Source organism: Zalophus californianus, chromosome 3 (assembly GCF_009762305.2).
Source record: "Zalophus californianus isolate mZalCal1 chromosome 3, mZalCal1.pri.v2, whole genome shotgun sequence".
Lineage (NCBI taxonomy): Eukaryota > Metazoa > Chordata > Mammalia > Carnivora > Otariidae > Zalophus > Zalophus californianus.
Genome location: NC_045597.1, coordinates 160,334,858 through 160,350,450, shown reverse-complemented (window position 1 = coordinate 160,350,450; position 15,593 = coordinate 160,334,858). Strand labels below are relative to the sequence as shown.

General features: G+C 45.5%; 1 protein-coding gene across 7 annotated transcripts in view; it reads right to left on the bottom strand.

Annotated features, from left to right (window-relative positions):
• Positions 1–7,442: 7,442 nt before the first annotated feature.
• Positions 7,443–15,593, bottom strand: part of SPATS2L (spermatogenesis associated serine rich 2 like) — a 160,018-nt gene continuing 151,867 nt past the window's right edge. For all 7 annotated transcript variants that reach the window (XM_027589995.1, XM_027590001.1, XM_027590000.2 and 4 more), the window contains 3 exons: positions 14,074–14,176; positions 11,048–11,268; positions 7,443–8,346 (listed from right to left, as the gene is read on the bottom strand). In XM_027589995.1, the coding sequence (XP_027445796.1) occupies positions 7,951–8,346; positions 11,048–11,268; positions 14,074–14,176 (720 nt within the window). In that variant the 3' untranslated portion in view covers positions 7,443–7,950. The remainder of the gene's footprint in view (positions 8,347–11,047; positions 11,269–14,073; positions 14,177–15,593) is intronic.

The following is a 15,593-nucleotide window of genomic DNA, read 5'->3' as shown; positions in this document are numbered from 1 at the left end:
GAGTCCCTGGATCGAGTCCCGCATCGGGCTCCCTGCTCGGCAGAGAGTCTGCTTCTCCCTCTGACCCTCCCCCCTCTCATGTGCGCTCTCTCTCTCTCATTCTCTCTGTCTCAAATAAATAAATAAATAAAAATCTTTAAAAAATAAAAAAAAAGGATTGCCTTCTACCTGCAATTCCTTTGGATGGCTTTAATCTATATCAGGTAGGATGTAGGTTAGATACTATAGTGGAAAGTATGAATTTGATAAAATGAAGGGAAAGAACTTCTACTCTAGCAAATGGGAAGTATTTTCAAATTATTTACGTGTGTATTCCTAAATTAACTAGGAACTTTCTTTTTTTCCCCAAAAGCTTAAATTTTATTTATTTTTTAATTTTATTTTATTATGTGAGTCACCATACAGTACTTCATTAGTTTTTGATGTGGTGTTCCATGATTCATTGTTTGCGTATAACACCCAATGCTCCCTGCAGAACGTGCCCTCTTTAGTACCCATCACCGGGCTAACCCCCCCCACCCCCCTCCCCTCTAGAACCCTCAGTTTGTTTCTCAGAGTCCATAGTCTCTCATGGTTCGTCTCCCCCACCGATTCCCCCCCCCCCGCCTTCATTTAACTAGGAATTTTCTACTGTCATTTTCCCATATGTGGAAACTCCCTTGAAAACTGTCAGCAAGGTGCTGGTTGCTCCCTGAAGATTCATTGTTGAGGGCCGCAGTTAGGACGCAGGATTTCAATCATGTAGTACAGCCACAAAAAGAAACATGAATAGCCAACAGGAAAAAAAGAATTGGTTTCAAGCTATTTTCAGAATTTCCTGTTCATGGAATTTGGTTGGTGGTGCAGCCTCAAAAGGGCCATTTTCACTTACCGTCCTGTCAGCCTCATGAGATACACATCGTTACGCATTGTTACAGAAAAGCTAATTTTTCTTTGTTCACAAGTGTTGCCTCAGACAGCCCATAGACAGTTCATATTTGCTGGCTAGGCGGTTCCTGAGGTAAGCTGTAGCTAAGGGAAATCGGATTTTATAGTAACTGGCAGTCAGTATTCAGCCCGACTTGTTTATTTAACAACTTCTCATTCTATACTGTGGCTTCTCAGGCTTTTCATTTCCTTCCTTTACCCTAAAGCCCTCATTACCTTAGTAAAATCTTGCCCAGCGACAGGGATGAACTGGGGGCCTGGAGCTTAGAAGAGAAACTTGTTTTAAACCGAGAGCACGTTACTGAAAGAAAAAGGTAGTGTATTTGCTGAAGTCGGGAAAAGGCAAATACCGCTTCTGTCTGCCAAGATCTCTTCAACCTTTGGACATTCTGCTTCAGTAGCAGCTCTTTCAAGAACTCATCCCCTGACTTCTTGGTTTGGAAGATGTGGGAACTTAACTTTTATGTAGATGACAGGAACAGCCCAAGGACCTCAGGAGTGGTGCATCTAGACTTCAGCTGTGGGTCAGACAGTCTGGATTTTACTGGTAAGCTAGGCTGAACCAATCAAGAACCCAGCGTCGCTGGGGAAGCAAGACAACATGTGCCTTCTCAACAGCTCTGTCTCTGTTCCCTTTCTCCAAATCCCTTGTGCCCTCCAGATGAGGATTTTTTCAACATTGACAGTATTGACATTTTGGATAATTCCTTATGGTGGGTAAACTGTGCTGTGCACCGTGGGATGTTGAGCAACATCCCTGGCCAGTGACCCCTGCCCTAGTTGTTATAATCAAAATGTCTCCAGACTTTTCCAAGTGTCTCCTATGGGTGGGGGGGCGGGCACACAGTTGCTTATCCCCAGTTGAGAACCATTGCTTTAGTTGGGTGACTTAACCTGAGCAAAATAATTCTTCTCCTAACTGGGGGCCATGGGTATGTGAGAAAGTATCCCTGGGGTCAATCACAGGCAGGATGGAGCCTCGGGGATTCAGGGAGGAGATGATACCAAAGAAAGGGTGTCCCAGGCCTGCCAATTAAAAAATATATCCTGGTAGCCCCCACTTACATTTTTGGTTTTGGCATTGTAGCAGCCAAGGGCCAGCTGCCCCAGGATGGGCTACTTGGGCATGAAGATTATTTTGAGTTGAAAGTAATCAAAACCCAGCAGAGTCAGGAGCTCTTTTCTTTCCCCTCAATGGCCTAAACAGAATGTAGATAGAGGACCTGCTCCAAAAAGAGAGCAATCACCACAGATAACTCTAATAATAGGAACCAGATACCCTAGACAGGGAGGAACCTAGCAAGGTCTCTGATCAAAGTACTCTCTGTCCCATTGTTCCTGAATGGCTCAGCAAACATTTGTTTACCAAACATTTACTTTTTTTCATCTTTCTGTGAATTGTATTCTTTCCCTTTGAAGTCCCGGGCCCCTTAGTTCAGGATGACATACATGCCTCATTTTGCCTGACTGTCTGGGGGATTTCATGTCTGTGTGGATTCCCCATATGGATGAAGTTGAGATTTATTTTCTCCTGTTAGCCTGCCTCATGTCAGTTTGATTCTTAGTCCAGCTAGAAGGACTTTGAAAGGCAGAGGAAATTCTTTCTCCCTGACAGTATAATATTAGAAACATTTTTGTTTGCTGTTCTGACCAAGCAACTACCTGAGAAAAATGAAGATGTACTCCCCTAGGCTCTTCATATATTGACTTATTTAGTACACCCACCCGATGATGTAGGTATATTATTATTATCCCCATTTTACAGCTGGGGAAACTGAGGCACAGAGGGTTTTGGTAAGCTGCCTAGCAGCTAGTAGGAGGAAAGACAGGATTCACATGCCTGTCATCTTCCTGGAGCACAGGCCCTTACACACTATGGTAGGCCTCCTCCTAGGGGACCTTGCGACTCCATTTCCAAAGATGAGCTGGACAGGACTTGTGCATGCTCCTTAGTTTTCTGTATTCTGCATCGTCATCTGTATTGCTGCCTAGCTATTATTTATTTATCAAATTCTCTGATAGTGCTGTCTAGGAGTATGCCAATTATCAACTCTTTGCCTCTTGGTTCTGTTGGGGTGGCCTGTCCTTGGCCCCTACAGTTCCAAATCCATCCTTATTGCCCTGCTTGTGATTCAGGAGCTCTGTAAGCACTTCTCTTTAGCTCCCTTGCTTCGTCCCTGGGGGACCCGGCAGGGGGAAGGGGCTTTTTGCTGATGCACAGTGTGCATCCCTGTGTTCTTGCTCCTGCGGTGCTTTGTTGGGGTGTGGGAACCCCAGAGGCCCTTGCCCCCAGTAAGTTTTGGTGGCAGCTTCCAGTCCTGTGGGTACCCCTGCTGGCTCCCCAGATAATTCAGCAGTACTCCTGCAGGTGGCTTCCTGGCAGGTTTTGCTAGTACCCCAGCCAGATTCTCAGAGTTCAGTGGCACCTCAGCTGGTAGACCCCTGGCAGGTTGGCCAGCACCCTCTCTGGGGGAAACTCTTTGGCTCTCCAGTACCCCATGTGGCTTCTTGCTGGCCAGCACCTCCATGAGCTTCTTGACCTTTAATGGGCTACAGATCCACCCTACTCCAGGAGATCAGAATCTCAGCCTTGGGGGGTAGGGTGAGTAGGGGTGGGAGGCTTGCCCAAACTTGTTTTTTCCTTGGACACTCTGCCTCTACTCCAGTGGTAACTGTCCCTGTATCTGCTGTTCTTGTATTCTTTAGTAGGTAATCCCTTGTTACTAGTTATTAGTTATTTCTTCTCTCATTCATAAACACATACAAACACATAGAAAAGAACATATATATGAAGTTTCCCCATATACATTTATAAAGCTTCCCCATTTAAATTACTTTGTGGTTACTGTCTCCTGATTGGAACCTGACCCATACAAAGTGCCAGGAATTATTCCAAGTCATTTGCAAAGATGAACTTATTCAATCCTTATAACAAACCTTCAAGGTAGGTGTGGTTATCAGGCCACGGAGAAATTGATGTAAGGAGATGTTTGGAAACACACCCAAGTTTATAAAGCCGGGAAGTGGTGGGGCTTAGATGTGAATCCAGGCGGTCTGCCACCAAGGGCAGAACTTTATTTGCTCTGTTCTCTTCCCATCTTCTCTAGAATTGGCTTCCTGGATTATTTTGCATAAAGCCATTTAGATTCCAGAATTTTCTAAGGGTATTGGAGTTGACCACTCTTTCCTAGTGTGTTGAGAAATCTACATATTTTCTCAAGCAGAGAAACAAATTTGCTTAGAATTTATTCATTCCCTCAAAACTGCGTGTGGCAATGTCACCTGTGAGATTTGAACTTAGTGGTGGCACCAAAAGTTCTTGTGAGCTGTGAGAAGAGGCAGAGTTCACAAACAAGGGGGCTTCTGAAAAGCAATCCCCCCCAAAAATTTACAAGAACCTGCGTGATGAGAGCAACATTGTGCGCGTCTCAGATAGCAAGACAAGATCCAGACCAGAGTGCCTTTGCCTAAGGGGCCACTGTAATGGGATTAAGCACTAGTTTGGGCTGATCTACAGCCAAGGACTTGGGACCTGGTTCTTGGAAACTAATAGAGAACTGCCTTAGGGTTTATAAAGCCTTGTTAGAAAAAGCAAAAGGATTAAAAAAAAAAGAAAATTCCTTGTAATAGCTTGCAATGAAGAGTATTAAAATTGTGCTTCAAATTCTGAGGTGAGAAGAGAATCCCTGGGACTTAGCAACACTTCATATTTTTTTTTCTCACCAAATTCGAGCAGTTACGATGGCTCAGTACTTTCAGGAAAAGGCTGGAGCAGTGTTATTAGCCAGTTGAATGATTTGGATGGTGGTGAGGAGTTTGCTTAGGAAATGTGGGAGCAGGTAACTGGTTCTTTCTCTTTGGCGTCATTTTTTGGTGCCGGGGGAAATCTGGAGTCCTAACCCAACTGTGCCAGAATTTTAGGTATGGCCTCTGAAGCCAGTGTAACAAATGTGCCATTACATACATAGTTCCTGATGCTCTCATTAGCATGTCCTAGAGAAGTGAAGATCTTACCATCTCTAGACACAAGAGGGCACTCTAAACAGACAGGGCAGGGGGACAGTGCAAAAAGGGAGGGAGGAAGGGAAAGACGGAGGGTGAAGCTCTCAGTCCAAAGTGGTGTTGAATTTAGGCATCTGCCTGTCTGGCCACTCTCTCAGTTCCCCCTTCTCCACGGCCCCCTCCCGCATCCCAGTTGCCCCAGGGAAAAGAACTGACCAGGTCCTAGATTCCCTCACCTCATGATTACGTTGAAATCGAGGCTCAGATCTAGGCTTTCAGAGTCACGATTCCCAAATCTCTGACTTTGGCAAAAATCTGCAGGTCGCTTTTGGTCTGGTAACTTTTCCCATTAACCTCATTTGGTGTCGCTTCCCTAGGAATATTTAATTAGAATCTTTTTCTGATGCCAGCAGAATTGAACTACTTGTGCGCTGAGCTTTAAAGTGGATATGTTATGTTTCTAGTTTCTTCCCTCGGACTTCTGTACATCTTTTATTGAGGGTGAATTTTGCATGACTTGTGTTTAACTCTCTAAGCCGTGCTGTATTCAGCACCCCTCGGAGAGGCTCAAGGGGACAGAGCTGAAGTAGGCAGAGATTCTCAAAGGGAATGTAAATTCGCAAAGTAATGGGAACCCAACAGGGAGGTTTGAATTTCACAGATGGAGTCCTGGGACAATGTAGGTGAGTTTTGAAGTTATTCCATCTTCATGGGTATTAAAATGTTTTAACCTCTACTAGAGAAATGTCTAAGAGTGAGCAATCTGTTTTTCCAGCTCTTGTGCATTAAGTAGAGACAGGAGAGTGCTCGTGCCTGTGGGTTTTTTAAAGGAATTTGAAACATTTTCAAGGAATGGCAGCCTACTACCCAGCTAAGATCACAATGGTTCCACGTGAAGAGATGTAATATAGTATTTAAATGGCCTGACAGTGGCACTATAATATTGAAATTACCCTTTCAAACATGCAAATTAGTAAAGGCTCACATGCCTGAGGTCTCATAAGAAAGGCAAAATCTAGGAAAAACCAAAATTAGGTCTGAACACTTTTTAGTACTCTTTTTGGTTTCTTTTCTATGACCTGGGTGCATTTGCAATGTGCTTGGAAATGTGTTTTTGCCAGTGAGGCAGTCCAGGCTGAGAGTGGTTGGGGCCGACGCCAACGAAGGAAGGTACACCCCTGAGTTGGAAAACCTGGTGTTTTTTTGTTGCAAGAATTATTTGACTCATCTTTAAAGCTGTCACATATACACTGACATTTTTCAGTGGCAGGCCAAATCTTGCTACACAAAATTTGGGCAAAGTCCTTCTGTCTTGTAAAATATAAATTCAGGGCCTCAGATGGAGTAAACAGGGATTGCAGTCCTGAACATTTATCTTTCTTATTTGAATGAACAACTCTTCCTTCCTTCCTGGAATGTGACTTAACATTTAAAATTCCTATTAAATCTCTGGGTACACCCAGAGACCTCAGAAAGCTCTCTGCGGAGAAAGCAAACATCCTCCTGCACTTGGCAAAAGAAACGGATGCTTGCGTGGCGTGTAGGCTCAGCTGCTCCGGGCCGCTGTGTGCAAGAGAACCACTGAAGCTGGGTTGCCGGAAAAAAATGTTAATGTTGAGCTGAGAATCAGCATGTGCGCTTGAAAGAGGCCAACCCATCTGTAGGACACGGGGAAGTTGATGGAGGCAGGGCCCACACTGAGCTGCCCTGCAGCCAAAGATAGGGGATTTGGGGTTCTCTGGGACTTGGGCTCCCCAGCATCCATTCTCCCTTCCTGAGGAAACCATAGCTCTTCCCACAGGGCCCCTGTGCTTCTGGGGAGCTGGCCACACCCCAGCTCTAGGGCTGGGATCCAATCGGTCTGTACTAATTAGTACATCTTATTTGCCACCCCCTCCCCCATTTTGGTGATTGGTTTAGTGACAAGCCTACAAGCAATCTGGGCCAGTGATTTCCAAGAGCCTCGCAGAGAATGTTTTTGCAGGGACTTCTGACAAGGACACTTGCTCCACGGGGATGCTACCTGGAGAGCCTCTCTTTTTTTCTGGACAGTGCAGGGGATGGACTTGAATACTAGAAGTAAGGTAGCTATTTGCCATCACTCTGAACACAATGTCAGCCTAAGGAGGAAGGAGAGCTGAGCTAATCAAGAGAAATGAGCTGGAGTCCTGACCAAATTGGACCCAAGGCATACTTTGTTGCTGGACTTTTCAGTCACTGAACCAATAAATTGTCTTTATTGTTTAAACGAGGCTGGGCTGAGCTTTATGGTTCTTGCAACCAAGGTTTCCAAACTACCACATGGTGTCTAGGATGACTGGGGTGCATACCCACCTACATAGGTGGGCAACGTACTGGCCAGGGCCATTGTGAGGCATTGCTTTTTTCTGAAAAAGTACTTGTCCTAAGAGCAAGAGTATTGTGGAGAGCTCTGTCCCACAATCCCTCAAGTTTGCGTGGAAGTCCTACATTGGATAATAAAGTGGGCATTAATAAGAAAAGCAAGCCAGGTGTCAAATGCAGCATATTTTAATTTGTTTCAAATAAAGCAATATATGTATATATATTTTTTCAGAAAAACACCAGATGTTAAATTCTACAAAAGCGCATGTGTCTTCAGCAGATCATGTTTGTCTGATCAGTAAGAATTTTTTTCTTTCCAACATTAACTCTCTAAAGACAATCGATGGACTGACATCACTGCTACAACACAGGTTGCTACTGAACCTCTGATCTGTCGCCACATCTTGATTTTCCCCACAAATGAGTAAATACCGCCTGGCTAAAATGCTGCAATGTCTTGATGAGAAAAAGCGTCAACAGATCAAGCAAAGCCATGAAAGTTATGAAAGCAAGCTAGAGCTGATTATTAGAATTAGTAAAAACGATTAAGAGAGGATGACACAACCATATAGGGTCTGTATATTCTGATTGACTCTCTTTTGGCAGCGAATTGGGTCAGCACCTCGGGCAGGGAACCAAAACTGAGTGAAAACTGCTTTTTTTTTCTTCCCTCCTAGCTCAGGCCACCAACGTCACGGCCGGGACCGAGAGGACCGCAGCATCTGTGGAAACTTCTATTCTCGTGGGGCAGAGATTGCACTGTGAAACCCTAGCGACGTTACCCCGGAAAGGCCTGGCCTCCGAGTTGTCTCCAGTGTGCTGCCTTCGACGGGGCTTCTCCGGATGGGCTGGGGCCTCGGGGGTCTTTGTCCCCAAGGGGGCTTCTTGGCTTTTGGCGCCGCCTTTGTTTTTGGGACGGTAGCCGTTGTGTGGCTGTCTCCTGTGCTCGTGGCGGCTGCTGCCCTTTGTCATCAGCTCGGCTTCACTGCCGCCGCCCTGCGGCTTGGCCGACCCATTTAGCCTGTTGTTATGGTACTGGGGGTTAAATCTTCGTCTCTGGCTAGAAGACCCATTCTGCCAAAAAAGGAAAAGAGACAGGTATTAGATGCCAACAATCCCCAGGGGACAGCCGGGAAACCAAACCCCTAGGCCACAGGTGAGCTTCTGCGTACCCTAGAGGGGTACGTCCACATGCAAATGGGGTCGAGCTGATACAGTCCTCAAGCTTAAAAGAAGAGTGGACTGTCCTGTAAGTGGAACTCCAAGGAAATTACTGAGAGGAAGAGAGGTTTGGAAGTCGAGGTTCGAAGAGAGGTTTCAGAAGTCTAAGAGAGACAATTCCAGAACCAAATAAACCCCATAAAGTACGCCTAAAATATAATGGAGTGAAATGTTAACACAGAGGCAGGGCAATGATGATTGTCTACCATGAAAATTTCTTGGACCTTCTAAATAGATTATGTATATGATTTCTCATTATATATATAAGAAAAATGTAAAATTCTGCTTAAAATTTAGCTTGTAAGTTTTCTCCTCTAAAGCAGTTTTTCTACTTTTATCTCAAAACAAATACCATAGCTTAGAAATATTATCTTGGTAAATACAAGGATGGGGTCTCTCTGGTAGATCCAGGCAGGACTTAGAGGTGATGTGTATTTTCCTACAGGTGATTAGTTCTTCTTCTAAACTTTTTGTAGTTCTCAGCCAACATGAGTTCTGAAGCATCATACTGGAAAACTGGCAACCTTCAACAAATCAGCCGCCAAGAACATAAATGGAAGAGTAGAGAGGAAACAATGGTCCGCATGTCTGTCCCTGTACAAGGGAAGGATATCTGAACTCCTTGAGGTCAACAACAGTCAACATTCACAGAGTGCTTGCAGTGTACCAGGCCTCCCGCAAGGCACCATCTTGTGTATCATCACACTCACCCTTTAAGATAGTTGCTATTATTTGCTTCATTTTATAGATGAGGATAATGAATTTAAGGGACTTGCCCAAGGTCTACAGTTAGGAAATGACAGAGCCATTCTCATTTCGCACATGGTCTCCTGACAAGATTCATAAACAGGTTGTTCCATGAACAGAGACCTTTATTGAAAATCAAATTTCTATTATTAAAATGTGTGATTTTATGACTTATAAACATATAAAGTTCTCAATTTGTGCTTTGTGACTGGATAGCATAGGTTTAGGGCAGACCCACCCCTCATCATTCAGGACCCAGGGCAAGAGTACAAAGGCAGGCCCATATACCGCATGAGTGAATACTATCTCTTCCCTGCTCTGACTCCTTCCCACATTGTGAGTGGGCCTTGCACACATGAATATGGACCCTCTAGCCTGCACACTTAAGCTTCATCCTCACCCCCCACAAATAATCCTCCCTCTGGACCTAAGGGTGTGCACACTGGTAGTATGGTTGGCTCTCAGGGTGCAATATCCAGGGAAATGGTCCAAACAGACCCTGAGAGTAGGCTTTGGGCCCTAGAATTCCAGGATCTGGAGAATTTGGAGCACTTTCCAGAAGGGAGAGTACAGATTCTGAATAATGACATCTCCTCAGTCTTGCTCCAACAGGAGGGCTGTGGCTGGGAGAGGACCAGAAGGGGTTACTCCAAATCGAAGGGCCTGCCCCAAGGACCCTTCTTGTCTGGGTCTGCAGCACTCTGGCTTCCATATGGAAGTATATTTCCATTTCAATGAGCCATTGCCTGAAATGCTTTATTGGAAATGGTAACCGTGAGCTGAAAAAGTATCTATGTAGATCGCATTTAATTTGGCTTCTTTTGTTTTTAGAGAAGTGAAAGGGAAACCCGGACTAAATTTTAGACTTACTTTTCGTATGAGGTTTAATAATGACCAAAGAACAAAAGCTGTGAAGATGTGTTTAGATGACAAGTAAAACAGATCCGATTATGATCTTTAGCCCATGAATATATGAAATGCTCCTTGTCAAAGTGCTGTTTTAATGTTGGGAAAGACATCTGGGCCCAGAGAAATGCCTGTCAGTGTCATTCATAACCCTAGACCACAGAATCCACCAGGGCACTTGCTAGAAAACGAGGATTTTGGAATGCTTTAAAAACGTCTCTTTATTTGAGCTCTCTTTCTTAGAGATCATTAAAGGTGTCTTTATAGCGTGCCCAACGTCTGTATCATCAAGTCCCATGTCTTGTTCGTCCTCTAATGATACGGGGGAAATCACTTCTCAGGCATATAGTAGAGGAACAGAAGGAAAGAAGGAAGACTGACCTTTGGACACGTATTTTTAGGTGCTACGGCAGAGAGGAATTAATAATGTCATTTTGAAATATATTCTCTTTACCAAAAGCCCAAAAGAAGAGAGGGAAGTTTGAACTAACTTTGGCCTCTTACTGACAAACTACACATAAATGGGAATTCAAGGATCCAACAGATGCCAGATTTCCTTTCACCAACAAAGCCAGTGGCCAGGTACGGAATCTTGTTCCCACATCCGTGTGAGTCCCTTCTGCACACGGGCCAGGTACTGGGGCTTGGGGGCGGGGGGTGGCCTCAAAGGCACAAGAAAAGCTGGCTCCTTCAGACAGACGCTGCTAATGCCAATGTGTATGAGGGCTACCTTGTCCACCTGGGAAAGGGCCTGTGAAACGGGGATGGATGGACCAGGGGGCTTCTGTGAGGCCGGCTGGCAGACAGAGGCCTCCGAAGTCAGGCAGGTAGTTTCCTCCCAGCACCGGGGTCTGCAGGACCCCCGGAGGCAGCGCACGCTGGCCTCCCCACACGGGCTCACCTGCTTATTAGCTGGCACGGCCTGGTGAGAGCTGTCGGCAGCACTGGGAAGGTTGCTCGCCATTTTTGGGTTTGCAGCTTTACCCTCCGAGGGCTTGTTGTGATTGGACGATTTTCGGGTAAAGTGACTCTGTTTTCCAGAGGTTGCTGCGTGGGCGTTCAGCAGGGGCAGCAGGGAGCTGCAGGGAGTTCTTGAGGAATAGTTGTTCTTTGGGTGTGTAACTGCAACAAGAAAGCGCGTGGCGTTATGGGCCGTGCCATGAACCCTCCTGCCTCAGTAACCCCTTAGCAGATGGGGAGACCCTGGCAGGAGCTTCAAAAAACACTGTTTTGTTTGTTTGTTTGTTTGTTTGTTATAGATGTCATTTGAAAGGGCACTTCCGTGTTTGGGAGACCAGCAAAATTCCGTGAGAGTCACTGGACTGTGATTACAGCATAATCATCCAAGCTGGGAAATAAGAAGACATATCTGAGCGACTGTAATATTATTCCTTAGGTGAGGAACCACAGAAAGAAGAGAGACAATGAAATCTTGACGTACCCTCTCCTGCCCGTGCACAAGTGTATTCTGCCTCTCGGGTTCCCGTTCCCAAGCCCGGGCCTGCCGTCAGCTCGCTAGACGAGTGGGTGCTGCGGAGACGCAGGAGGACCGGGACGCATGAGGGTATGTGCGTGTTCTGCTGGGTGTCAGGCATTTTGTCACCCTGGGTCATGCATATTGTACAACGAAGGAGCCAGGCCTGCTGGCCCCAAACATGCCCTAAAGCACTGTTCAGATTCCACCAGAGCCACATTATCCGCTTTTTCTCGACGCCATTTTCTACAGCTCCGCTGCAGATGGGCACCGATCCCAATGCCAAAGTCAATGCGACTAACCACACAGATCCCAGCGGGCTGGTCTGTTCAGTGTTGATGATCCCCATCCCCGCTGGTTTTGAAAGAGGTGGTTTGGGATGGGATGATTTCTGTGTGATGATGCCGAATCAGGGCCGGAGGGAACCACTCAAGGATGAAGTTATGACCTCCCTCTCACCGTTCACCGGAATTTGACTGCCATGCTCGACAGTCAGACCTTTGAATCTTAAAATTGTCACCAATTTTTAAGAGCAATTTTCTCTGCTACCTGTGTTGGATCAGACTTCATCCTAAGGTTCTTCCAGAGGATTAGCAGTGACCAGTAAGGATCATAGAACATTAGAAATGGAAAGGACATGGATGCATCTCTAGTTCCCTCATTTATAGGTAAGATGTGACAGCCCACTGGGGACTGTCCAAACATGACCAGGGGGGATTTCAATGACTCTAGTGCTCACTAGATTCAGTTTCATGGGGGGGGGACAGTCATTATTTCCCACATCTCAGAGATGACTCTTTTCTGTTCATTAGCTGTGGGTTTTCAGTGTGCTCTCAACAAAGCTGAGCCGGTAGGACGACTCTCTCCAACAGGGGAGGTTGTCTCCCAGGTGGACCCTTGGTGTTTGGTACGGGATTGTTCGTCTCACTAGATGGCACTGGGAGTGCTCTCTAGAGGAAAGCGGGTGAAGCCGCACCCATCACACCTCCTCAGCCAGTGACAGTCACTTGGCATCAGGGTCTCATTCATCACCAGGCTGAAGTGGAAACTTGCACGGACAGTTAAATGTCCAACTGTGAACCGGACTGTGCTTTTTTAGAAATGGGGCAAACGCTGGGGTTAGAGAATGATAAACGGGTAGATTATGACATAAGGGAGGGAACACATAGGAAAAAAAAAGGAAAATAATTGAAAAAAAATGCCATCAGGGGGCGCCCGGCTGGCTCAGTTGGTAGAGCATGTGACTCTTGATCTCGGGGTTGTGAGTTCAAGACCCATGTTATATGTAAAGATTACTGAAAGATAAGATCTTAAAAAAAAAGAAACGCAGTCAGAAAATCAGGTAACTGCCAAAGATACATGAACAAGGATGCTTACAGCGGTGTTATTTTAATGGTGAAAAAGTTGGGAGCAACCTAAATGTCCACAATCAGGCGACTGGTTATGTCAGTTATATTTATATAAATTATGAGTTAAATACGTTGACATGGAAAAATCTCAACCGTATGCTGTGAAATGATAAAAGCGAATCATATTACTATGTATTATGTAGTATAGTATAATAAATTGTAACATGTAGTATCATGATAGATGTAATATATAACTTACACAAATGAAACGTGCATAAAAAGTGCGAGGGATACATAAAAGTAATGTCATGTTCTATTTAATACAGTTCTCTAATTTTTAGATCAAGCTTCTCTTTTTTTATACTCAGAAAAAAAAAAAAGCACTTCCGACTTTGGAAAAAAAAAAGTGCAGCCAAATCTCAAATTCTCAGCTGACTCTGAGGCTGTGGGTAATCCACGTCCCTCACCAGTCCTCCTTTTCCTCCTTGGGCCCGTCCTTAAAGCCATTTCACTGTTCATTCCCCCCTCCCCTGATGGGTGGGCTGGAGCAGGAGAAAAAAAGATCAGCCAGTTTTGTTGCACATTAACTGCTCTAAATAAGGCTTAATAGCGAACAAGACTGAAGCTAATGGTTGAAGTGAAGTCTTTCATTATCTGCAGACTTCCCTCGGCAAGCACAGAGACCCGCCCAGGGGAGAGGCTCAGGGCCCTGCTGGGCAGCACGCGTACAACAGCTGGCCCTTTACGACAGGAGGGAGACTGGCTCTCAGTGTAACCGGTCTCTGTGGAACCAGGCTATTGGAAATCAGAGAGGCAGTTTATCTGGCAGTGCTTAAGAAAAGTTTGCCGAAGATACAGACTAGTTGACCTGTTCTGTTCTGCTTCATAAATCCTGGGGATTTACTGATGGGCAGTGGCATTTGAAGACTCTAAGTTCAAATCTTGACATTTCTAGTGACTTGTGTCGTGACCTCAGATCATTAAATCTCTTCAGACCTTGCTTTAGCCCTGCTGGGGGACCGCACACCTGACATTTCCCATGTCAACTCCAAATAGCACCGAGCTTACTCACACAGAATTATTTAGCAAGTATGCAAAACTCACTTTCTCCGCAGAGCATGATTTGGGCCTTTAGCTGTTCAATGTCACAGGAGAACCGGGCAGCTTTCCCGAGCTCTTCATCATATTTACGCTCGCTGACAAAGTGCTGCAGGAAAGAGAAGTGAAACAGAAGCCCCACGGTTACGGGAGTGACTGAGACACACAGCAGATCCATTCACTCTGCTCTTCGGTGCCACTGACCCTGCTAAGCAGGAGGCCAGTCATGCCCGCTCTGTCCCCTGTGTGGCTCTGTTAAATCCAGCCCGGTTTGATCTGCCTGGAGCACGATCACCTTCTCCTTCTGGGAATATGTAAGGGGCTTGCCTTTCCCCTGCCCAAGACCTGGAGAAAACTGTGATCGGGCAAAACGGGTGTCTGGACTCACTTGCTTAACCTTTGGCACCCCTTGCCCTCCTTCTAGCGTGTTCTGTCCTGTTACAGATTTTGGGGTTGCATTCTGGCAGTCTTCCTAATTTGGCCAATGGCAATGGCTTGCTAAGGTATTACCCCCTCAAAAGAAGGCGTGTTATCCTTCTCGATCCTAATAGGGAAGCAGAACACCCAAAAAGCCTTTAGTAACTAGAAAACATGATCTTGAATGGAGGAATTTCAAGTGCTGTTAAAGGAAGTGGGACAGAGATTATTTTTCATTGAAAATTAAGATCTGTGTGTAGATGACAGAGTGAGAAATACAGAAATAACTATGACTCAGTCCCTCCTGAATTTGCCAGGGAGTTTACCACACGGCAGGGGAAACGGATACCACTAAACACAATATAAGGTAGAATGTGGTACGTGCTTGAGGAATATAAAAGGAGAAGAATTATTTCCTACTAAGGGGAATAGAGAAAGTGTTATGTGAGAAGGAGCATTTGTGCTGGAACATTAAGAAATATATATATTGATCACTTACCAGACGTGGACCAAATTCTTAACAGATAACCTCATTTTCATCTGATCACAGTATTATGAAGTCAGTACTGTCATTATCTCTATTTTATAGAGGGGGAATTGAGGTTCTAGGAAACTGATTGGAAAGTAATTTCCCCAAGGAGCTGGACTGTTTTACTCCAAAGCCTGTGCCATTAACCATTTTATGATGAGTGGGATCTGGATAGGCAGAAAGGAAACTTGGAAAATAAGCAGATGTCAACAGACCTGGAAGTGGGCGACTTCGAATTCCACACTTGATGTCCTAACCAGACCGGGCATGGAGGTTGGAACATATATAATGGAGTCCAGTCGTGGATTTTATTCTGAGGGGAAGGGTAGGCCATACTGGGGGAGATCAGATCTGCTCTGGGCTATGACTCTGGCCTTAGGGTGGATGACCAGGCTGGAGTGAGACAGTGGACGCAGAAAGACCAGGCAGGAGGACACTGCAAGTGACTGGTTGGCAGCAACAAAGACCATTAGGACTTCTCAGGACCCTCAGAGGAGGTCCTTGATCCCAAGGGGCTCCCTTTCATGCCTAACCAGGGCAGAAGGGACTGAAGTTACTTGCCACTTTCTACCACACCCAA